The sequence below is a fragment of the Gigantopelta aegis genome, chromosome 12, assembly GCF_016097555.1.
Source record: "Gigantopelta aegis isolate Gae_Host chromosome 12, Gae_host_genome, whole genome shotgun sequence".
Lineage (NCBI taxonomy): Eukaryota > Metazoa > Mollusca > Gastropoda > Neomphalida > Peltospiridae > Gigantopelta > Gigantopelta aegis.
The window spans coordinates 14,402,517-14,427,743 of NC_054710.1; the positions used below are offsets into that span (position 1 = coordinate 14,402,517).

The 25,227-nt window shown below is 38.0% G+C and overlaps 1 protein-coding gene across 1 annotated transcript; it reads right to left on the minus strand.

Annotated features, from left to right (window-relative positions):
* Positions 1 to 1,143: 1,143 nt before the first annotated feature.
* On the minus strand, positions 1,144 to 24,860 carry LOC121385844 (zinc finger protein 665-like). The gene is made up of 4 exons (XM_041516632.1): positions 24,472 to 24,860; positions 1,979 to 3,184; positions 1,640 to 1,697; positions 1,144 to 1,491 (listed from the first exon to the last, which is right to left on the minus strand). The coding sequence occupies exons 2-4, from the start codon at positions 3,067 to 3,069 to the stop codon at positions 1,201 to 1,203; spliced, it is 1,440 nt and encodes a 479-aa protein (XP_041372566.1). The 5' UTR covers positions 3,070 to 3,184; positions 24,472 to 24,860; the 3' UTR covers positions 1,144 to 1,200.
* Positions 24,861 to 25,227: the final 367 nt, after the last annotated feature.

A 25,227-nucleotide genomic window follows, 5' to 3' on the forward strand; every position in this document is an offset into this window, starting at 1 on the left:
TGTAGTAGTATTGTTAAATCAGAACAGTAAAGTAATACACAGTTATGATATAATGAAGTATTTTTAAAAATCTATAATACCTTAAAACTGATACATGAAAATACACTTATACTTTCCAACATTATTTATCATCGGCTACTTGAGGTCAATCATTTGATCATTCTGGCATAAAGACTTACGATACAGTTAATATATATATTTCTAGTCAACTAAGAAAATGAACAAATAAATAATTAAAGGCTGAATTACTACTTGTCTACTTCTTTCTCATCAGTCACTAAATCCTCATCAGAGATGGATACACACTTGTTTTGTCTAGAAACATGTCACTCAATCTACATCTTCAGTTCAGTTCTTTCATGTATGAATCAACCTACGTCGTCTTAAGCGAGAGGTTTCTCACCAGTATGAATCAACTTATATCGTCTTAAGATGGAACTTTGCGTAAAATATTTTGTGCACACTTCACATTTGAAAGGTTTCTCACCAGTATGAATCAACATATGTCGTCTTAACCTTCTGACTACTGCAGGCGAGTGACGTCAGTCAATATACTGTACACTGTATACAGTGCATTCCCCAATTCATATTTCCCGCCCTTTTCCACACGACACTCACCGGAAACGGAAATATAATTAAAGAAAAAAGATTTTTTTTTCAAAATGGTGGTTTTTGTTTTGATTTTTTCAATTGAAAATACCTTGAAATTTTGAGTTCAAAAAGTGGTTTTCGGCAAGCATTTTCGCTTGACAACAATCCGGCACGTCGCGGTAATTTTCAGGGATCGATAGCTGATTGTAACAGCTAATTTGATAAAAATTTGATCGTTTTACTAACAACGAAAATTACCAAATATTGCAATATGAATCGTATTTCGGTTTTAAAAAAAATTCTGGTCAGAAAACCACTCTTATCGGGAATAATGGACATAAATACTGGACAGTTGGCCACAAATGCCCGTAAGTAAACGCAACTTTTTCGATTTTTCGCCTAATTTTAATCACCATTAGCCGATCTAAAATAATAAAAATTACAAAAAAAGACACGAAAATAATACTTACCGATTCAGATATGAACTTTATTTCATGTATTTATGAAACATTTAAGTGAATATATGTGAGTAAAAATTATAAACTTGTACCCACTCAATGTGGTTTTTGTTAAAAATTAATCCAGTAGTCTAAAGGTTAAGCTGGAACTTTATATAAAACATGTTGTGCACACTTCACATTTAAGAGGTTTCTCACCAGTATGAATCGACATATATCGCCTTAAGCTGGAACTCTGTGCAAAACATGTTGTGCACACTTCACATTTGAAAGGTTTATCCCCAGTATGAATCGACATATGCTTCTTTAAGCTGGAACTCCATCTAAAACATGTGCACACTTCACATTTGAAAGGTTTCTCCGCAGTATGAATCCACATATGCTTCTTTAAGCTGGATCTGAGTGCAAAAAATGTTGCGCACATTTCACATTTGAAAGGTTTCTCGCCAGTATGAATCAACATATGTTGTTTTAAGATGACACTGTGCAAAGCATATTGCGCACACTTCACATTTGAAAGGTTTCTCCCCAGTATGAATCAACATATGCTGCTTTAAATTGGAACTGTATGTAAAACATTTTGTGCACACTTCACATCTGAAAGGTTTCACACCAGTATGAATCAGCATATGCCTCTTTAAGGTGGAACTATGTGAAAAACATTTGGAACAGACATCACATCTGAAAGGTTTCTTGTCTGTATGAATCAACATATGTAGGTTTAAGTAGGAACGACACTTGAAACATTTTGTGCACACTTCACATTTGGAAGGTTTCTCCCTACTATGAATCGACATATGCTGCTTTAAGCTGGAACTACATATGCACCTTTAAGCTGGAACTGTGTACAAAACATGTTGTGCACACTTCACATTTGAAAGGTTTCTCCCCAGTATGAATCGACATATGCTGCTTTAAGCTGGAACTACATATGCTCCTTTAAGCTGGAACTGTGTACAAAACATGTTGTGCACACTTCACATTTGAAAGGTTTCTCCCCAGTATGAATCGACATATGCTGCTTTAAGCTGGAACTCCGTGTAAAACATGTTGTGCACACTTCACATTTGAAAGGTTTCTCCCCAGTATGAATCCATATATGCTGCTTTAAGCCGGAACTCTGTGTAAAACATTTTGTGCATCCTTCACATTTGAAAGGTTTATCCCCAGTATGAATCCACATATGCTTCTTTAAGCTGGATCTGTGTGCAAAAAATGTTGTGCACATTTCACATTTGAAAGGTTTCTCGCCAGTATGAATCAACATATGCTGCTTTAAGTTGGAACTGCATGTAAAACATTTTGTGCACACTTCACATCTGAAAGGTTTCACACCAGTATGAATCGGCATATGCCTCTTTAAGTTGGAACTATGTGAAAAACATTTGGAACAGACCTCACATCTGAAAGGTTTCTTGTCTGTATGAATCAACATATGTAGGTTTAAGTAGGAACGAACCTTGAAACATTTTGTGCACACTTCACATTTGAAAGGTTTCTCCCTAGTATGAATCAACATATGTTGTGTTAAGGTGGAATTCTGAGCAAAAGATTTGGTACACATTCCACATTTGAAAGGTTTCTCCCCAGTATGAATCAACATATGTGTTTTTAAGCTGGAACTGTGTACAAAACATGTTGTGCACACTTCACATTTGAAAGGTTTCTCGCCAGTATGAATCAACATATGCTCCTTTAAGCTGGAACTGTGTACAAAACATGTTGTGCACACTTCACATTTGAAAGGTTTCTCGCCAGTATGAATTAACATATGCCGCTTTAAGCTGGAACTCTGTGTAAAACATTTTGTGCACACTTCACATTTGAAAGGTTTTTCTCCAGTGTGAATCACCATGTGTTTTTTAATGTCAGCCTTGGCTGAGAAATCCTTTAAGCACATTCCACACCTGAAAGGTCTTTCACTAGTATGAACATGCATGTGTTTTTCTAGAAGAGACTTTCCTTTACAACTCTTTGAACAGACTTCACATTGCAAACACCCTTTAACCCTGAGCGACATGTTGGTTTCCAGATGCAGGTCTTCAGCTGACGTTTTCCAGACTAGAGTTTACTCTGTGCTCAGTAACATCTGACATGCCTTCAAAGTTGCAGTACTAGTATCTATACAGCTAGCACTGAAATAGAAAACTACTAATGAATTGATATAATAGAAACAAAGTAGGACACATACTTTGGTTGCACATCGTTTTGACGCCATGCACATACAGTATGACAGGTGCACACTGGCGTTGGTGACAGTTTAACGTTATGCAGCGATGGTGGAACAATTTTCAAATCATGTACAATCAGTCTGACGGTGTCGGCGTCATGAGTAGTAATCATGGGCATGCAAGAAAATAAATGTGTGAGAAGTGACAGAGAGAGAGAGAGAGAGAGAGAGAGAGAGAGAGAGAGAGAGAGAGAGAGAGAGAGAGAGAGAGAGAGAGAGAGAGGGGTGTGTGTGTGTGTGTGTGCTCAACATTTATCTGTTTGGTTCTACTGATGTGGCGATCAATTATAAAAATCCATAATTCGTGGAGTGGTAAAATTGATATTTGTAATTAATTTTCCAATTGACTTGATGAAATTAAATAATGTAAATATGTTGAAGTGTTTGCTTTCAATAATACTTTAAAACAATTGTATAAAATAATTATGCAATATTAAACGTAAAAACAAGAATATAAACAAAATTATCAATCAAATTGCCTAAAACAAATGTTGATAATTTAATTCAAAAAATTCTCCGTACCCCCAGAAGAAAGAAAACTGATTTTACTTAAGTATAACTTCAGTTTACGAAACTGACTTGGCTATGTCAAAATCTTCAGTTGCTGTTTATCAAACACGTAAGTTAACTTTTACTGAGTCAGAAAAAACCCACCAACTTACGTCCATGGTCGTTAAAGATGTATTTCCTATTTATAAACATCTTATTAAAAAAAAAAAAAAAAAATACAACAAAAACATGAACACAAGCAACAAACGCAATGTATTTATTTCTAACTAAAGCGAATGATAAAAAATCTATCAATAGAATCTAAGTTAAATCTATGACACTATAGTATTACCTATCGTTTTATATGGGTGTGAAATATGGGGCTATGAAAACACGGATATTATTGAAAGTATACACACACATTGAGACGTTTAGTCCCTGTTAAAAAAGGCATAGCCAATACTCATGTTATATGGAGAACTAGGACGTACACCACTTAAATTAATTATGCAACAAAGAATGATTAGTTTTTGGACTAGAATTGTATCTGGCAAACAAACAAAACTATATTTTTATTACATGAATTTATGTTACATGATTCTTCCCTAAATGGACTCAGCTATACATGGATCCAACATATTAAACAATTATTTAACAGCCTAGGTATGACAGATACATGAATGTTCCAAGGATTCTCAACAAAAACCTCAGTTCTTAAACAAATCAAGTTAAGACAGCATGGCCAGTATCGTAAACCGTGGAACAATAATATTGCAATTTTGTCTGCAGATAAAGATAACCTAACACTAGAGAAATACCAGGGCACAATATTTCACGCGAACCGCCGTTCTGTTCGCGTGTCGGTTACGCAAAGTTAAATTTACGTGAAACGCAAACTGGTTACGTCATGGCCTGTAAACGTTCAGAAATTAAAACTTGCAAACTTCATGATTACAGGATGTTTATTCACGCAGACGTACTACTAGTATTTCGACAAGTGTTTTAGGCTGAATTTTAGATACTCGATGCACAGCAAACCAGTAAACAACGTTATATTGCAACAGTTGTAATTTGCGACCAGTTAAAGTAAATGCTCAGTATAGAGTCGAGCCAAATGTTTTAAAGAAATGTGCTCAGACCGGTGGGGACGGCTAAATTATCTGCTGCTATTTTATCTCTAAAGGAATATATGTAGACATAATATTGGATTGCCCATAATTTTACACATGTTAAAAACAGTTTTACCGTAAACAGGAATCCAAAAGTGTTTTAAAAAAATGTAAAATACTAACATCGCATAATGAGTGTTAAAAAACCAAACATTTGGAACGTATCTGTAGTATAGAAGTATCATCGATAAAGTGAAAGTAGCATAGACACCGCAAAACCGAAAAGGGAATCCCTCGAAATGATTATGTATATATTTCAAAGACGTAGCGCCCATTACGCACAGTATGCATGTTCGTAATCCAAAAACAAAATCCGGGAATAGGTCGAGGCTGTCTGTAATTGTTCTATAAAATATCCTCTTAAAATTGACTTGAAAAAAAGATTTAAAAAAAAAAGAAGAAAAAAATAAAAGCAGCCTCCGAAAAGGCTCAGATAGCATCTACAGACGTCCCCGAGTTTCAAACTTTTCACCCGCTCGGGCACGCCTTTGGCGTGCGTAATGCTAAGAAAATGTCGGGCTACGCCCCTGTATTTTATTTCAGTACTGTGGCTGATATTCAGTTCTTTTATAATATTGTTAACTGTAGCAAGCATTAAAGACATTTCTTTTTTGTCAAATGTTTTCTTTTGTATTTCTTTTTAACTTTGTTTCAGCTAAAAACTATGTATTTAAAATATAATTTCAACGTAATTTTGAGGTAACCGATCAAGTAACCCACGGGTTACGCAACTATAATTCACGTAACCGAACAATTAGTTACCTAGGTAAAAACCACATGAACCGACTTCCGGTTCCCTCAGAGATCACCAGACTCAAATTTATAACATGAAATTACTACCACACAATTGAAATAGCAAATAACAATACCGTAGAAAATCGATTATGCACACTATGTAACTCTAGTGATATTGGCGATGAAGATCATTATTTATTCTCTTTTGAATTCTTTAAGGAACACCGAAAATGATTCCTAAAACAATAGTTTTTATGAAAACCACAGTACCCTGAAATTTAAAGAATTATTGATAAGTAATAAAATAGGTGTCCTAAGAAAAAGTTGGTAAATTAATTACAATAATTAATGATAAATTAAGAAGACAGTAGATATATCTGTATCAATGTATACCACACTACTGGAAGCATTCCATTGTATTGTATTATTGTGTATATGCATTTATATATTATATTCTTATACGATTTATTCTTTAATAGCCTCCTGTAAACCCCATCCTATATTGGCATGTCGAACAGTGTTGTTCATGTTTCCCCACATGGCTTTGCCTAACGGCCTGGGTGTAATAAGGTTCTGTTCTGTTCTGTTGTTAAAGATGTATTTCCTATTTATGAAAATTTTTTATTAGAAAAGGAGAAATATTTTTTTTACAATTAACCAAAACATTTTATTACTTTACTTATTTTTAAAATTAAAAATTATTTGAGTATTTTTTTTTTTCTAAGTAATATTTTGTATGTAAACAGATTCAAACGTCAATTCAATTAAACAAATCTCGCTTGAGAAAATATCTATAAAAAATGTTAAACAATTTAAAGGAACAGACCCTAGTTTTTAAACACTAAGGCATACTTTTCACCTAGACGTTAGTTTCAACCCGTAACAATGGGCACTCAGTTTGGTTAATGTAGAAACCTGTAACAAATTTGAATACAACAGAGTAAAAAAAAAAAGAAGATTATGTGACGGTGAAATATCCTCAAAAATAGACTAAAACGCGACTCCTTCAACGTTACTTCTCAGACGCACGTGTTTTTAAAAATATGAATAATGCATTTTGTGGTATTAGAAACACCAGGATGACTGGAAACACTTCGGATGTTCGGGAATGGATCATTTAAACAATAGAATATAAGTATGTTTGACTTTAGTGATTGCAAACGGACCCAATGGCGAAAAATATGCCTGTCTGTCCCTTTAATTAATTTTTTTAAAAACCTGAATTAATGCAAAAAAGACGCCCTTTTCCCCCCATCACATAGAGGCTAGATCAAAATGATCTCTTTCCTATATACAGAACCTATAAAGACATTTTGCATGCCACGGCTGCGAGTTGGTACATATACTCTTCAAAAAAAGAAACGCAAAAGGGTACAAATGGGTTATAACTCCGATTTTATGTTTCCTACCGGTTCATGCTTTGTGAATATAAGGTCATTGCATGTCCCAAACACATTCCCACGGTTACATTCGATAAAACGCAGCTACTGTACAATAAAGTTCCAAAATGTGAATATTCGCAAAAACGCAGCCACGTGCAAACCATGTCACCACTGCACGTGCGTTGTCTGCACGTGCAACATGAACACCGACAGTATAAAAGTGCAGGGTGTTCGCTTGCCTGGCCTCTGTATCTGGCCGACAGTTGACAATCCAGGACATGCCACGTCTCAGTGAACCTCAGAGAAACAATGCCATCGGCCGACTAGACGCAGGCGAATCCAGAACGGCCGTTGCCAGGGCATTCCATATGTCCCCAAGCACCATCTCCAGACTGTGGGACCGTTACCAGCAACATGGATCAACACGTGACCTCCCTAGATCCGGTCGACCACGGGTCACTACCCCCGGGCAGGACCGCTACATCCGGGTACGCCACCTTCGGGAACGATTGACTACTGCCACCTCCACAGCCGCAGCAATACCAGGTTTGCGCAGGATATCCGACCAGACCGTACGGAACCGCCTACGTGAGGTAGGAATTCGTGCCAGACGTCCAGTTCGAGGTGTCATCTTAACACCACAACACCGTCGACTCCGACTGCAGTGGTGCCAGATTCATCGACAATGGCCTCAACTGCGATGGAGACAGGTGTGGTTCAGTGACGAGTCCCGATTTCTGCTCCGACGTCATGATGGAAGATTTCGCGTGTATATGCGTCGTGGTGAACGTTATGCGGCAAACTGCGTGCAGGAAGTGGACAGATTCGGCGGGGGTAGTGTCATGGTGTGGGCAGCCATCTCACACACTGGCAGAGCTGACCTGGTCCACGTGCAGGGCAACCTGAATGCACAGGGCTACATTGACCAGATCCTCCGGCCACACATCGTTCCAGTTATGGCCAACGCCAACGCAGTGTTCCAACATGACAACGCCAGGCCTCACACAGCACGTCTCACAACGGCTTTCCTACAGAACAACAACATTAATGTCTATGGGACGAGTTGGACCGACGCCTCCGACAGCGACAACCACAGCCCCAGACCCTGCCCGAGCTGGCAGCAGCCTTGCAGGCCGAGTGGGCCACCATCCCCCGGGACGTCATCCGTACTCTGGTTGCTTCAATGGGCAGGCGGTGCCAGGCAGTTGTCAACACACGCGGAGGCCACACCCGGTATTGACTCCAGATGACCTTGACCTTGGTGGTGTGTCCTATCACTTACTCACAATGGACTAGAGTGAATTGTGAACAATCCAGCAACATTTAGTAATTATCGGACTCACCATTCAATAATTAAATCAATTCTCCAAATGTTACGACAATGGTTTTGCGTTTCTTCTTTTGAAGAGTATATAAACAGATTCCTTGCTACTAATATTTAACATTGGCACTTAATATTAAAGCATAGGCATGGTCAGACATATGCAGGCGTGGCGAAGGTAAGTGAATATTTGTGGAGGGAGTAGTATTAGGGCCTACCGGGAGTCATGAACTACTTTCCGTGACCTTGACCTTGATGACGTCACGGCCTTGTCACGTGACCTCGTCCTATTAACCCGGTCCTGACCTACTTAGACTGACCTTGACCTACTTAGACTGGCCTACTGTGCCGTGTGCAACGTTCTACTGAACCGGCCCTGACCTACTTAGACCGGCCCCCAATGTACTTAGTCTAGTCCTGACGTATTTAGCCCGGCCCCGATCCATCGTACTTAGCAACGCCCGTGCTATCCTGTCTGTGGGAAGTGTAGGATCCCTGGCTACTAATGGAAAAGTGTAGCGGGTTTCCTCTGTAAAACTGTCAAAAGTATGTTTGACATCCAATAGCTGATGATTCATAAATCAAGGTGCTCTAGTGGTGTCGTTAAACAAAACCACTTCTAAGGACTTGGCCCGATGCGACGTAGTGTGTTTAATTTTAGCGCACTGAATGTTGAATGGTTATAACTGCTTACATCCGGGAAGCGGTGGTATCCTATTTTATTGTTGGTGGCAATACTCTTAGGAACTAGAAGTTACATTCTTAAAGACGTGAAATAAGAAATGATTTAAATGGGTGTAAAATAGAATTCTCGTCCCACTATATCTCCCGCGCTAGCGCATTCACAAGATTATTAAACTATTTTAACATACCCAAAGAATGCGCTTTACCCACTCGCATATATCTGATTTAAATGACAGGCTTTGTTTACATGTGTGAAGTAGTCAAATGCGAACGAGTTCGTGTCCAGAGGAAGGTACGCCGTTCGTATCTGAAGTGGGGAAATTAAATATTTTCTATTATTTTAAAAAAGATTAATACTTTATAGTTTATTTGTTTTTATTGATTTGTTTGCTTATTTATTGATTTATTATGTTACAAATTTTTTTAAGCAGCCTCCTTTCACCTTTGTACAATCAGCGGTAGAAATATCCAATCACAACAAAAAAAACCGCAATGGTTTGGTTTTTCATTTATTTCTATATTAAAAATCACTCACACATATATAAAATGGGCACACATGGGTTACATCGAGAGGCCTTAAGGGCGACATGTGAATAATATGAGTGTTCATTTCTCTTAATTTTCGTCCTCGTCATCAGTATTATCATCATCGGTATCGTCGTCGTCTACTTCGTCCAAATATTCGCCGATCCAGGAACAATACTGATTTAATTTAGAACGAATCTGTGGTCTGACATCTCGGTTAGGATTCACAGACTGCAGAAGCTTCCTCGTGTTGGGGCCTTTGTCAAAGTAATGCATATAGGCCAGAAAGCGAGAGTACGTGTCTTTAAATAACTTCCATTGTAAAGCCTTCATGTTTCTTTCGATGGCATCTTGGGACATGGTTTTTTCTTCGCAGCGTTTTCTCTTGCTTTCGATATAGTCATGATTGATGTCGAATTCACGTTCCACCATGAGACGAATGCCTTCGTTTTTTAGGTCGGGCGACAGGTCTTCTTCTTTTTCATTTCCCTCCTCACACGTTTTAAATCGCAGATGTCGCTGCAAGTCGCTTCCGTCTTTAAAGACCAGACCACACGTATCGCAAGACTGCATCTTCTTGACTTTTTTCAGATAGGGTTCATCTTCTTCTTCGTCGTCACTTTTGTAGGCGGGTATGCCTGGCAGTTTTCTTTTGAATGTGTTTCTTTGCATGATTTGCACGTAGACCTCTTTCTTCATCGGTGGCTGCAACTCTTCTGAGACATTCGCCATTACATTCGTGCTTTTATACCATTCGGACGGTCCCGTCTCTAAACCATTAGGTCGAAGGCGCCAAGCTTCGGGCGTGGTCGGTTTCAAGTCCACCAAGAGATATCCGTAGGGCCTGTGGGTAGCTTTCTCAAACCGCTGCATGAAATCACGAGTATTTCCAGGATACATCTGCTGTGCCAAGGTTAGGACTTGATGCTTGTCGATGGGGTTGTTAAACAGTGCCAGGTAATGACAGTTTCTTCTCTGTGTCGGGTCCTTGCTGTGATACAGGTTCTGGTTGATGGCAATCACAGAGAGGTTTCTGTGGTGACTTCCTTCCATGAACAGGTTGGTGATGCGAGTCTTTTCCAGCTGTAGACATCAGGTCATCCAACACGATGAGATTTCTGACTCGAATCCAAATAACGATCCTTTTCCAAATTCTCGGGTATTCCTTGAACAAATTTCACATGAGCAACCTTTTTGATCATATCATACAGGGGTTGCCATCGTTTGTAGAGCCAGGTGATGCGCTGGGGAGGCAGCTGGATTTTACCATCCCTTAGCAGTTTGTACAACAAAAATGTCTTTCCACACGACGTGGGTCCCGACACGATCATGGTGAACGGATGTAACAATCTTAGGGGATGCTGCTGCTGCTGGTGCTGCTGCTGCTCCTGGGAAGACTTACTGCCAGATTCCAAGAGTCCATGTTTATTTCGTACGTGCCGAGTTAGGTCGTGGGTCAAAACTTTTTTTTTCTTCACAAATACGACACTGATTCATGTTGTTGACTGTTGAAGTGTTCGACGTGAACTGGCTATGTTGAAACTGCCGATGTTTAAACTGCCATGCCCCCTTTTATAGCCTTCTCAGAAATGCCTGAGCCATTTTTGTCCAGTCTGCACACATCGTTTCTCTTCCACGCCACTCTGTTCTAGTTTCCGTTTCAGATCGGCCTTGGCTTGCTCTATCACCTGTTGCGTTGGGGAGACCATGACGATTTTGGGTCCCGGGGGCATGTTCTGTTCCTCTTTTTTCCACGTGGGATAATAGAGTTTTAGACATCGATCCACACTGTACATGATCTGACTTTGCCCACCACGTTGAATTTCGAAGTGAGGTTGAAGTTTGCCTTGTGCCTGCAGTTTGTAGAAACGGGTCCACTTATCCACGTCGGGAACGTACAGCTTGTGCTGGTCTGACATGTTGCTCCTCTCAACGTTCTATCTCAAATGATGATGGTTTTTGACAGACATCCTCTTTATAGAGCTCCTGCATACCTCCAGCTATCCGTGACCACTGACCATACGGTTTTTGCTTTCATCTGATCCAGGTGACTGTCGTCCAAAATGAAGGCTAACAAAGGGGTGTTTTGTTTCAATATACGTTTTTTAGTTCTATTCATCAAGGCAGGTGATACGAGAATTTTCATCATGTTCAGATATTCATTGTTATACTGTAAAAATCGACATCCAGCAACCCTTGAACGATCTCCACCAAGGCCAACATTTGTTCTTCATTCATATCATTCAGCAATCCCAGAGTCATATGGTAATCGTGAATATTCGTCATCAGTTTTAAATAATTGTAATGTTTTAGAACGTATTCAGCCATATTTCAAAACCAAAAAGGCTGCGGCTTTATGTGCAGTGTCACCGTCACTGGTCCTGTGATAAATGAGGCTGGATTGCCATCTGCATCCTGTATATAGATGTCCACGATCTGCACATCTTCTAGTCTCAGGGGTACGTAATCATAGTTTGGAAACACAAAAGATTTTTCCTTTTAATTCCCTATCAAACAGATGCGTCTCAGCAAGGGCTCCTTTCTTTCTCCAACGTGTGAGCTGTAGCAGATGTTGGAACACACGTAAATGTCATGGCTGTCTCATTTTCTCGAAACTTCCCAGTTCTAAATGGTGATTTCGGTGGCTGCTACCACCCACTTTTTTCCAAGATGTAGTCTGTCATATAGATTGACTCTAAAAGACCAGTGTGTGTTGTCAGGAAAGTAAGACGTGCTGTCTGTACTTCGAATGGTAATGTACTTATCCATGGTGCTTATTTGTTTTGATCTTGGGATTTAGCAGCAAATAACCCAAGTTACCGCTGAGTAGTGCTGTCCACAAGTTAGAATTACCTCGATCGAGAGATAAGTTGATGATACACGTAATCACCACCACGTATATGATGATGATATGAGAGAAAAATGCCGTTTCCAATTTGGCCACACGTTTACCAAAAAATGTCCAGGTATCACCCGAATGACTTCTTGACAGAGGTTGTGTCTCTACAATTTCTTCCATGATAATGAAAAGTCAAACATGTGCTGAGGTCTTTTATACTGTCTGATATTGAACAACGTCTGCTTCTTGAATCCACGAATTGTACTTCTTAGGCCAGTGAAGCCATTTGACCAACACTTCTTTCTGTTTGTTACGAGTTCTCCTTTTCACAATGTCTTGGATACGGTACAGTTGATCAGGATTCTCAGTCACCTTTTGAAGTTCAGCTGCATAGAATGTCCCTTCGATGGCATCACCACCCCAGTCCTTTAATTTGTACAAATCTTTCCCTTTAGACCAGTACCTTTTCTCAATGGTAAATATTTCACCAGACCATTTCTCTTGGTATTCCCGATCAAAGGTGCCCCGAAGATGACTGACTCGTACTTTATCACCTATGTTAAATGTAAACTTCTTTTTGTGGATTGCCTTTTTAGGTTTGATCAGGTACTGAGACATACGGACCTCTCCTTCGTTCGTTTGGTTGACACTGGCTGGTGTTTGACCTAACATTTGATGCTTGGTGTGGTTATAGCTATAGACGACTTTCTCTAGGACATCTGTGTACTTGTAAGTAAAGTTTTTTAACATGTAGCGATAGAGACGCATTTTGATCGTTTTAATGACCCGTTCGGCATAACTTGCTTTGGTTTCATTTAGAGCAAACAGCTGTGTTATGCCATGCGACTTCAACAATGCTTTGACCTTATGGTTCTTGTATTCTGACCCTGAATCGGACTGAAACAGTTTGGGTTTTCTGGACTCTAATTTTCAGAATTCTGTCAAAGCATCTACCACGTCGTTCCCCGTTTTTGACTTGAGTGGTAGCACCCACAAGTACCTGGAGAACAGTTCAATGATCACCATGAGGTATCTCACCCCGTCATTGTATTTAGCCAAACTGACCATATCCATTAGATCAGTTTGCCAGTGACTGTCTAACCCTTCCACAACATAGGTATTACGTGGAACATGGTTCATACAGAAATTTCCTGATTTCATTCAAGGACTTTTCAGGGGTTTTTAAAGGGTTTTTAAAGGCTTTTTCTTATGAAATTCAAGGACATTTTACCTCTCAAACGTGTTCACTGATGCGAGCGGCCATTTGCAATATAACTAAGCTTGACAAACGATCACGGAAATATACGAACGAACTTGTAGACGCTACCGGAACCGTACGAAAGTTACCGAAGCCATCGAATCAACAGTAAATTATCCGCATTCGTCAAAAAACATGTACGCTCTCTCCGCTAATATTTTAAATTGTTACTATCGTTGTTGAAATAAATATTTTCAAGCACAACATACAGAAATTCAAGGATTTTCCAATTACTTTTAGGACTTTTCATGACATTCTGCAGTTTTCAAGGTTAATTTCAAATTTATGGACTTTTCAAGACAGGGCTTGAAATTCCAGTACTTTTCAAGCCTGCGCGAACCATGTGGAAACTTTTGCCTCACTTGATGTGTCATGGTATAGGTCTCTTGACCTTTCAACCATGATTTAATACGTGTCAGAGGAATTTCAAATTTACCCTCTGCTTTAACAGCTTGATACAGTTTACTAGGACCTGCATAACTCACAGGATGTTTTACATGGTAGTAAATAGACTCTAGGTACCTTTCCCACCGAGACATGGTTCTCAACTGACATACATGTCACAAAGTCATGCTATTTATAAATAACGGAAGGATACAACAGAAAATTTTATTACTAAACAACAAAAATGTAGTACATAAAATATATGACAAAACATACAGTTATGTCAAAAACATTCAAGTGTCTCACACGTGTTTGAAACAGTTAATGTCTGAACACGTTATTCACATAGGACATCTCGGGGACAGTCTGTAATGTTCCATCACTGGGTCATCCATTCTCTGCCATCGGTAGGCGCGTAGTCCACAACAGTAAAAGACAACGGCATTGTGATCCCCTGTGTAGAAGAAACCGGCCTTGGCGAGCTCCCTCGGTTTCTGGCGTAACTGTATTGGCCACCATCCAAATGTCTGCATCTGTGTGTAGACGTGGCGCATTTCGAGACGATGGCAGAACAGGTAACGTCTCGAACAGCAGTCTTCTTCATCCCAGGCAGCGTCTGTTTTATATTCTCGAGTGGCATCTGTTTGATCCACGGCTTGTTTGATTTCACCATCTTCATTTTCATCCATATTGTCACAGGCAGCATCCGTTTGATCAATGAAATGTTCTTCTGGTTTGGTAGCCACTCTTTTACATTTGATTGTACGTCTTTCTGAACATTTGCAGACCAAGATGTCATCCTCGTCACTACTGCTGCTGCTACTAACACCCCTCAAATATCCCGATACCATCTTCTTCATTCCAGATAGTGCAACAAGGCACAAGAATGTCAGAATCATAAAACACGTCTGTTCTCTAGCACAGTCACAAAGCAAATGAAGTGTAAACCATAAATCCATTCTTTTATACCTTCAAGTTAATCGAAAACAAAACTCGTTCACCACTGGTGACACTCGTTAGGGTTGCAGAAGTTACACTGAAGAAATCCCATCTGGTTTTGATGGTCGTCTTGCATGGCACAGGGCACAATCGAGTTCAGCTCTGGTACAAAGTCACACATGACTGTGAAACAGCCTTTCAGTTTCTCCCATTGTTGTAGAGAAAGGAATATTCCCTTCTTCGAAGGTTTCATGGATTTAGTTTCATCACACCACCACCACTGACGCAGGTCCACCCCAACAAAGTTCTTGTCGACGCTGACTTGGACGTTGGCACCAAGGTGTCTGAACAATTTTTCGTATTTCCCCTGGTTTAATGCTGAAATTGTTTCGTCAATTTGGTTTTTACATCCACACAGTTCGATCCACTGTTTAAGACCAAGGACAACACCTCGCTTGGTGGGGAAAGTTTTCCCCTTGTCACTGTCAAATTTCCTTATGTGAATAGCAGTGTCCCCTTTCCATAACTTGACCACCACGTAGACGTTAGTGCCAGAACCCCAACCCCCTGCTTCCTTCGCCAGTATTGAATAAGAAACAGTCAAATTTCTACGAAGGACGTTGTATTAAAATGTAGCTGATATCTTTTTTGGTAGCACATGGTGGAACATAACCCAGTGGTAAAGTGTTCGCCTCATGCGCGGTTGGTATAGGATCGATCCCTGTCGGTGGCCCATTGCTCTATTTATTGTTCCAGCCAATGCAACACGACTGGTATATCAAATGTCGAGGTATGTGCTGTCTGGGATGGTGTATATGAAAGACACCTTGCTACTAAGGGTAATATATTGATGGTTTCTTCTTGAAGACTATATGTCGCAACTACCAAACATTTGACACGCAACAGCCGATGAGTAATAAATCAATGTGATCTAGTGGTGTCGTTAACCAAAACAAACTAAACTGGTCTTATATCAGCCATGTTTAACTCGAGACGATAGAACTGCCGTCGTTGCTGTCTATTCATCTAAGATTATGTGTTTATTCTCGGAACTGGCGTGACGTCACACGGCCTAGTTACCGATCATCCGGGTCTTTGGGGGTGAAGCAAAGCCTTAGTGATGACTGTTTTACAAAGAATAAAGTTCTAATATTAACGTTTTGCATGCCTTGCATATTGTCATTTATTTTCTGTAGCTAACACATAGTTGCAGCATGTCTTACGAGTAGTGCTACAACGATAAACCGGTATACCAGTATACCAGGATAATTGATCAGCTCGATACGAAACGCGGTACAGTTTTGCGTATAGCGATTTTTATACGCTATTGTTTTTTTTCCTTGTATCTTATTTGACTACAAATAGGCAAACAATCAAACAAACAAAAATTGGTGGTGACAGGAAATGTAACAATCACGTCAAGCGTAGTCGGCTTACTTGTTGGCATACTAAGTGATAGGTCGGTTATACTTGGTTCTAACTTCTAAACAAAACGTGTTAAAAGTCCAATGAAGGTTATATTTCAACAGTTGTAATTTGCAACCAGTCTAAAGTAAATGTTCAGTATAGTCGAGCCAAAAGTTTTAAAGAAATGTGTGCTCAGACCGCTGGGGACGGCTAAATTATCTCAGATAATCTGCTGCTATTTTATCTCTAAAGGAATATATGTAGACATAATATTGGATTGCCTATAATTTTACATATGTTAAAAACAGTTTTAACGTAAACAGGAATCCAAAAGTATCACAAAAATTGAAAGAAAAAAAAATACCATCGCACAATGAGCTTTAAAAAACAAACATTTCGAACGTCACTGTAGTATAGAAGTGCCATCGATAAACTGAAAGTAGCGTAACCAGCAGAGTTCGACAAATCCGCTAGCCCGACACCCGTGGCTAGTGGTTTTTAAGTTCGGGCTAGTGAGAAACGCAAAACCACTAGCCCGCAGAGCTAGTGGTTTCTCACCCCCTCTCCTTATCACTCGATCGTGTTTTTGTTTTTGTTTTTTTTTCTTTTTCTCTCGGCTGAAATTTCGTTTAATAAATTTGATTGTGACATTTGTCATAGAATAATATCAACAACATCATCAGTATATAATAATAATCCACTTGAAATAGGTCTGCAAACTGCAGTAACATGCTATCTCTACATCGTTACGGTTACAGCATGCATTGTTTACTTTTCCCTTTCAAGTTTCTGGCACAGGAAATCAAGTCTAATGACATGCGTGTTTTGATTGGTTGGACACGTCACGTGGTAGTTAATCTCGCACATAATTATGTTTTAGGCTAACTTGGAAATGACCAATCGCGACGACAGGTTAATCTCAATCAAACCCCAGTCATGCTTTGAATTTCAGTGTTTGTTTTATTTACCTATTGTTTTCTAATTTAACACTTCGCTTACATATGGTTATCGGCAACCAGGAAAACAATTTACTTTAATGGTAACCGCACATGCAATGACTCGGCTTGGGCTATTACGTTTGGATAATGTCTCACAGCTGCCGATACAAGATAATACCTTTTTTGTTCATCAATTAACAACGGATTAGATGTCGCCGTTCTATTCTTTTGATATCGGTCTGACATGGGATAATGCCCTGTATTTGAGCAATTGGCAGTACCGTACCGAAGCATAACCCACTACCAAATACACTCAACCATCTATTACCGTGTGTCACACTGTCGTACCCTCATTTAAATTTAATTATTTTGATAGTGGTTTTACATACCAACCCCGGGAGTGGGCAAAAGCGAAAACGGGACAATAACGATGGATCACATTGGACAAAAGACCAAACGTACAACACGACAAAACTGAAAGTTACAACATAATTTAAGTGTTTGTTTCATTTTACTGTTATACTCGTAAATGTGTAATCTTACAAAAATTAGATAAAAATCCTGTTATAATTGATCAAGAATTTGGGCTACTGCTTTATCTTGGTGGGCTAGTGGTTTTCACAAACCCACTAGCCCTGTGGCTAGTGACTTTTCAAAATATTTGTCATACTCTGGTAACCAGCGCAAAACGAAAAAAGGAATCCCTTCAAATAATTATGTATCTATTTCAAAGGCGTAGCGCTCATTACACATGTGCGTAATACAAAAACATAATTCGGGATAGGTTGAGGCTGTATGTAATTGTTCTATAAAATATCCTCTTAAAATTCTCCGGCACGGGCACGGCATAGGCGTGCATAATGCTTAAAAAATGTCTGGTTACGCCCCTGTATTTTGTTTCAGTACTGGGGCTGATCTTCAGGGTTTTTTATAATACTGTTAACTTTAGCAATCATTAACGAAATGTTTTGGTAAAATGTGTTCTTTTGTATTTGTTTTAACTTTATGTTTGAGCTAAAAAATATATGTTTTAAAATATAATTTCAACGTAACTAATTTTGAGGTAACCAATCAGGTAACCCACGGATTACGCAAATATAATTCACGTAACCGAACAATTGGTTACCTAGGTAAAAACCACGTGAACCGACTTCCGGTTACCTCAGATTTCGAAATATTGTCCCCTGTAATGTGAGAGCTTGATAGTGATATGAATTAATATTGAAGGTCAAAGTCCAGTGTGCATCTGAGAAAAGTGGGTCCAAATTACAGACCTGAAAATTATTTATGTTAAAAATCTGGTGGCTACCAATTACATAATCAACGACACTACTGTCTTTGCATGTTAGTTTTCCAATATATTCATCATTACCTATTCTACCATTAGCTATGTATAGGTTATGTGTTTTACACAGGTTTAGACGCTGTGTGCCATGACTATTTATTCTCCCTGTATCTTGACTTACTCTATCTTTTGGGACATTACATGATTCTAGTTCAGTTATATCATTAAAAACATCTATTATGTCATTATTTATGTTATAGGGGAGATCAGCTTCTTCATCAAGTGTGATATAGTCTGGCAGGCATTTTGTTCTTGCATTAAAGGGACATTCCTGAGTTTGCTATGTTATAAGATATTTCCGACTAATAAAATATTTCTACGATTAAACTTACATATTAAATATGTTTTCTTGTTTAGAATATCAGTGTCTGTATATTCAATGTGTTTCTGGTCGTCTTAATATTTGTAAGGAGCCCAAACTGGATTCTGTTTTCAAATAATTTCGTAGATACGAAAAAATAATATTTTAGGAAATAAAATGAAATTTAACCTACCGTATATCTTCGCCTATAAGTCGAATTTTTTTCACCCAAAAATTATTTTATAACTTGGGGGGTCGACTTATAAGAGGGTAAAAAAAATTCACCAAAAAATATTACTGTTTTGGGGATTATTTTACAAGTTTTATTGTTGAAGTATGCCATGTATTTATACTCAAATATGTTAATTTGACACATTTATTTTTTATAACCTATTTTTTTTGGCATTAGAACGGTTTTGGTTATGCGAAAAGGCGTACGATCTCACTCACATGCCAAGACAACAGTCCACTTAGTTAAATTAACAGTCATCACTAATAGTAAAAATGTAAACAATACTAACTACCTGTTGCCTGAGTTTATTTTGAAATCTGGTCACTGGCATTAATGGTTGTTCACACAATGTTTTGGCGGTGATTAACTTCATGAATATTACTGAGCTTTCCCTTAAAATAGACTGATCTCTGCAGTTCACTATCTAGAGCAATAGGTGTATAGACAAACCAGTGTACTTTCCAGAGTTATCCTCCTTACATGTATTAATATGGCGGCAAAACGTGATACTTTCAGTTTTATCGTAGTGATCTGTTGTCAGTGTTTATAAATAAAGTTGTTGTCTGTGCACAAAACCATCTGTACAGTACTATACAGTAACAGTCAAACAGCTTTCACTCTCTACTAAGGGAATATTTCGTTTTGATGCTATGTAATAATGATAGTTTGATTGGAATAGTCTGATTATATTGCGATGTACAAAACGTGAAAACCGAAGTTTATGTAAAATTATTTTCTTTTGTTCAAATATTATTGTTCTCATGTGCTGAAAATAAGAAATATTTCAATATTTATAAGTAGTTTTTCATGGGTCGACTTATAAACGGGTCAATAAAAAAATACGTTTTCAGGGCTTGAAATTAGGGACTCGACTTATAGCCGAGATCGACTTACAGGCGAAGATATACGGTATTAAAAATATTAGAACGATCAGAAACACGTTTAATATACAGCCACTAATATTTTATGCAGAAAAATATATTTGATATGCAATTACAATCGTTAAAAAGGCAATATTAGTCGATAACACCTTAAAAGTTGCAGCAAACTCGGAAATGTCCCTTTAAAATCAACAAGTAACATAAATGGACTTCCTAATTTTGTGTGCTGATTTATTTCATATTCAATAATAGTAAATGTAATTTCCTTGTAATAAGGGGAATTTATTGGGGGAATATAAAGTATACCAATCAACAATTTTTCATGTAGGCCTATATTCTTACTTGGGATTTGGAGCCAAGATACAAATTCTGATTTGTCGGTGACATCAATATTGAGACTGGTGACCAACTCTTCTTTGATACCAATAGCTATGCCACCAGAGGGCCGTAGTTTGTTTTGGCGGTTATTCAGGTAAAAGGTATAACCAGGTAGAAGAATTGAAAGTTTATCCGATTCATCCATTTTGGTCTCAGTAAAGCACAAAATATCATATTTGATGACATTTTCAACAATGAATGAATGAATGTTTAACGACACCCCAGCACGAAAAATACATCGGCTATTGGGTGTCAAACTATGGTAATGCACATAAATAAAGTGATGATCAACATCAATATAAAAATTCAAGGTTTAAACAAAAACAGTGTAAAGAACTTTGCCAAAAATACAAATATCACAGAATTTTACGGACACCGAATTTTACTCTAAACTTCAATTTGTGCTGTATTGGCCATTCTCAAAGAGAATGTTACACCCCTGCACCACGGTGAGGTTACAGCACGCGCAGGGGACATTTTCAACAAATTCAGTTATCAATAATTTGCTTTTGAGCCCACATACATTTAAACTAAGAAAATTTATAGATTCCATATTAATTAATTTCTTTTGCTGGTCTGTATTTATTGTATTTCTATCTGGTTTATCGGTATTAGTAGACATATTGTCAATAACACCAATAGTTGGGTTGTCAGTATGTGATACAAAGTTCATATTTGAGAAAGATATATTTGCAGATTTGTTAGGATGGTTGTCATTTAGTATACCAGAGTTATTATTTGAAATATTGTTAATAATATCACAAGCATGGTTGTCGGTAGGTGTTACAGAGTTGGTAAATGAGGTAAGTACATTTTTGGGAACATCTCTGCAAAAGTGCTCAACACGTATCACATGTATCATTACTAATACTAATACTAATAACATCATCACTAGAAAGGTTATCATCATGTGGTACACAGTTCATAACTGGGATCATTGCATTTCTAAAAAATATCATTGGGATGTTTGTCATCATGTGATATACAGTTAACACTTGGAAAAAGTAGGCTGTTAAGTACTAGTAATATCATCACTGGAATGATTATCAAAACATGATTATTTACATTTCTCAAGATATCACTGCGATGATTGTCACTTTGTGTTACATGAATCATAACATGATTATTTACATTTCTCAAGATATCACTGGGATGATTGTCACCATGTGTTACAGGGATCATAGCATGATTATTTACATTTCTCAAGATATCACTGGGATGATTGTCACCTTGTGTTACATGAATCATAACATGATTATTTACATTTCTCAAGATATGACTGGGATGATATTGTCACCATGTGTTACAGGGATCATAGCATGATTATTTACATTTCTCAATATATCAATGAGATGATTGTCACCTTGTGTTACAGGGATCATAACATGATTATTTACATTTCTCAAGATATCACTTGGATGATTGTCACCTTGTGTTACAGGGACCATAACATGATTATTTACATTTCTCAAGATATCACTGGGATGATTGTCACCATGTGTTACAGAAATCATAACATGATTATTTACATTTTTCAAGATATCACTGGGATAATTGTCACCTTGTGTTACAGGGACCATAACATGATTATTTACATTTCTCAAGATGTCACTGGGATGATTGTCACCATGTGTTACAGGAATCATAACATGATTATTTACATTTCTCAATATATCAATGAGATGATTGTCACCTTGTGTTACAGGGACCATAGCATGATTATTTACATTTCTCAAGATATCAAGGGGAAAATATTTCGAAATCTGAAGCAACCAGAAGTCGGTTCACGTGGTTTTTACCTAGGTAAACAATTGTTCGGTTATGTGAATTATAGTTGCGTAACCCGTGGGTTACCTGATCGGTTACCTCAAAATTACATTTTAAATGCATAGTTTTTAGCTGAAACAAAGTTAAAACAAATACAAAAGAAAACATTTGACAAAAAAGAAATGTCTTTAATGCTTGCTAAAGTTAACAATATTATAAAAGAACTGAATATCAGCCAAAGTACTGAAATAAAATACAGGGGCGTAGCCAGACATTTTCTTAGCATTACACACGCCAAAGGCATGCCCGAGCCGGGATATTCAGAGGGCCTACCCCAGTGAAAAGTTTGAAACTCAGGACGTCTGTAGATGCAATCTGAGCCTTTTTGGAATGAATGAATGAATGTTTAACGACACCCCAGCACGAAAAATACATCGCTATTGGGTGACAAACTATGGTAATGCAAGTAAATAAAGTGATGATCAACATCAATATAAAAATTCAAGACAAACAAAAACAGTGTAAAGAACTGTGCAAAAACACAAATATCACAGAATTTTACAGATACTGAATTTTACTCAAAACTTCAATTTTGTGCTGTATTGGCCATTCTCAAAGGAGAATGTTACACCCGTGCACCACGGTGAGGTTACAGCACACGCAGGGGCAGAGCCTTTTTGGAGGCTTTTTTTTAAGAGGATATTTTATAGAACAACTACAGACAGCCCCGACCTATTCCCGGATTTTGTTTTTGCATTACGCACATGCGTACTGTGTGTAATGGGTGCTACGCCTTTGAAATATATACATAATAATTTCGAGGGATTCCTTTTTGCATTTTGCGGTGGCTATGCTACTTTCACTTTATCGATGGTACTTCTATACTACAGATACGTGCCAAATGTTTGGGTTTTTTAAAGCTCATAATGCGATGTTAGTATTTTAAAAAATTTGTGACACTTGGATTCCTGTTTACGTTAAAATTATAGCCAATCCAATATTATATCTACATATATTCCTTTAGAGATAAAATAACAGCAGATAATTTAGCCGTCCCCAGCGGTCTGAGCACATTTCTTCAAAACTTTTGGCTCGACTCTATATTGAGCATTTACTTTAACTGGTTGCAAATTACAACTGTTGAAATATAACGTTGTTTACTGATTTGCTGCACATCAAGTATCTAAAATTCAGCCTAAAACACTTGTCAAAATACTAGTAGTATGTCTGCGTGAATAAACGTCCTTTAATCGTGAAGTTTGCAAGTTTTAATTTCGGAACGTTTACAGGCCATGACGTAACCAGTTTGCGGTTCGCGTAAATTTAACTTTGCGTAACCGACACGCGAACAGAACAGCGGTTCGCGTGAAATATTGTGCCCTGGATATCACTGGGATGATTGTCACCTTGTGTTACAGGGATCATAGCATGATTATTTACATTTCTCAAGATATCACTGGGATGATTGTCACCTTGGTGTTACAGGAATCATAACATGATTATTTACATTTCTCAAGATATCAATGAGATGATTGTCACCTTGTGTTACAGGAGTCGAAACATGGTTAAATTTACATTTCTCAAGATATCACTGGGCTGATTGTCACTATGTGTTACAGGAATCATAACATGATTATTTACATTTCTCAAGATATCACTGGGATGATTGTCACCTTGGTGTTACAGGAATCATAACATGATTATTTACCTTTCTCAAGATATCACTGGGATGATTGTCACCTTCTTACAGTAATCATAACATGATTATTTACATTTCTCAAGATATCACTGGGATGATTGTCACCTTGGTGTTACAGGAATCATAACATGATTATTTACCTTTCTCAAGATATCACTGGGATGATTGTCACCTTGGTGTTACAGGAATCATAACATGATTATTTACCTTTCTCAAGATATCACTGGGATGATTGTCACCTTCTTACAGTAATCATAACATGATTATTTACGACAGCAGGTTTCTTCTCTCAATATTTGTTTGGTTCTTAACCATGTCTGACGCCATATAACGTAAATAAAATGTGTCGAGTGTGTCGTTAAATAAAACATATCCTTATATCCACTCAGTCCGAATCAGTGTTTTATTTTGGTTATCAGTATACAAGTATAGCCCGAAAGTAAATATCAGTTTGTGTATAAAATGATAAAAACACTCGTATCATCATCATATCATCATAATTTTTTTCAACATACCCACCTGATACTGGATCCTTGATTTGTGTCTCTAATCGCAGAATACAACAAACTAGGGGCCTATACAAATAAACTATATTCACCAAGAGAATCAAGTCAACACAAAGGAAGCGGAAATAGACACTAGTGTGACCCGCTGTTCGGACCATAGTCAATGCGGACCGCTATTATCATTTGCGAATTTTTTTTTTTTTTATTATCTTTTTTTCAAATTTTTTTTTTTTTTGGGGGGGGGGGGGGGGGGCTGGGGAACAACTATCCCCTGGTGTTGGAGAACAATTTACTCAATTCGTTAAAACAATAGGGAAATTCGGACAAAATCATTTAGCCTATAAAACATGCATGTATTTTCATCATTCTATGACGCCCGTCGGTGGGTCCAATGGGCCATTTCTCGCTCCTGCCAGTGCACCACAACTGGTATATCAAAGGCCGTGGTATGTGTTATCCTGTCTGTGGGATAGTGCATATAAAAGATCCCTTGCAGCTAATCGAAAAGAGTAGCCCACGAAGTGGCGACAGCGGGTTTCCTCTCTCAATATCTGTGTGGTCCTTAACCATATGTCCGACGCAATATAACCGTAAATAAAATGTGGTGTGTGTGTCGTTAAATAAACCATTTCCTTCATTCTGTGACTGCTAAGAATCTAATCCTGAAAATTTAGTTTTGTGTTTGTCAGCATTTTGAGATAGTTTTTGTTTAACAACACCACTAAAGAACATTGATTTATTAATCATCGGCTATAGTATTGCATGTCAA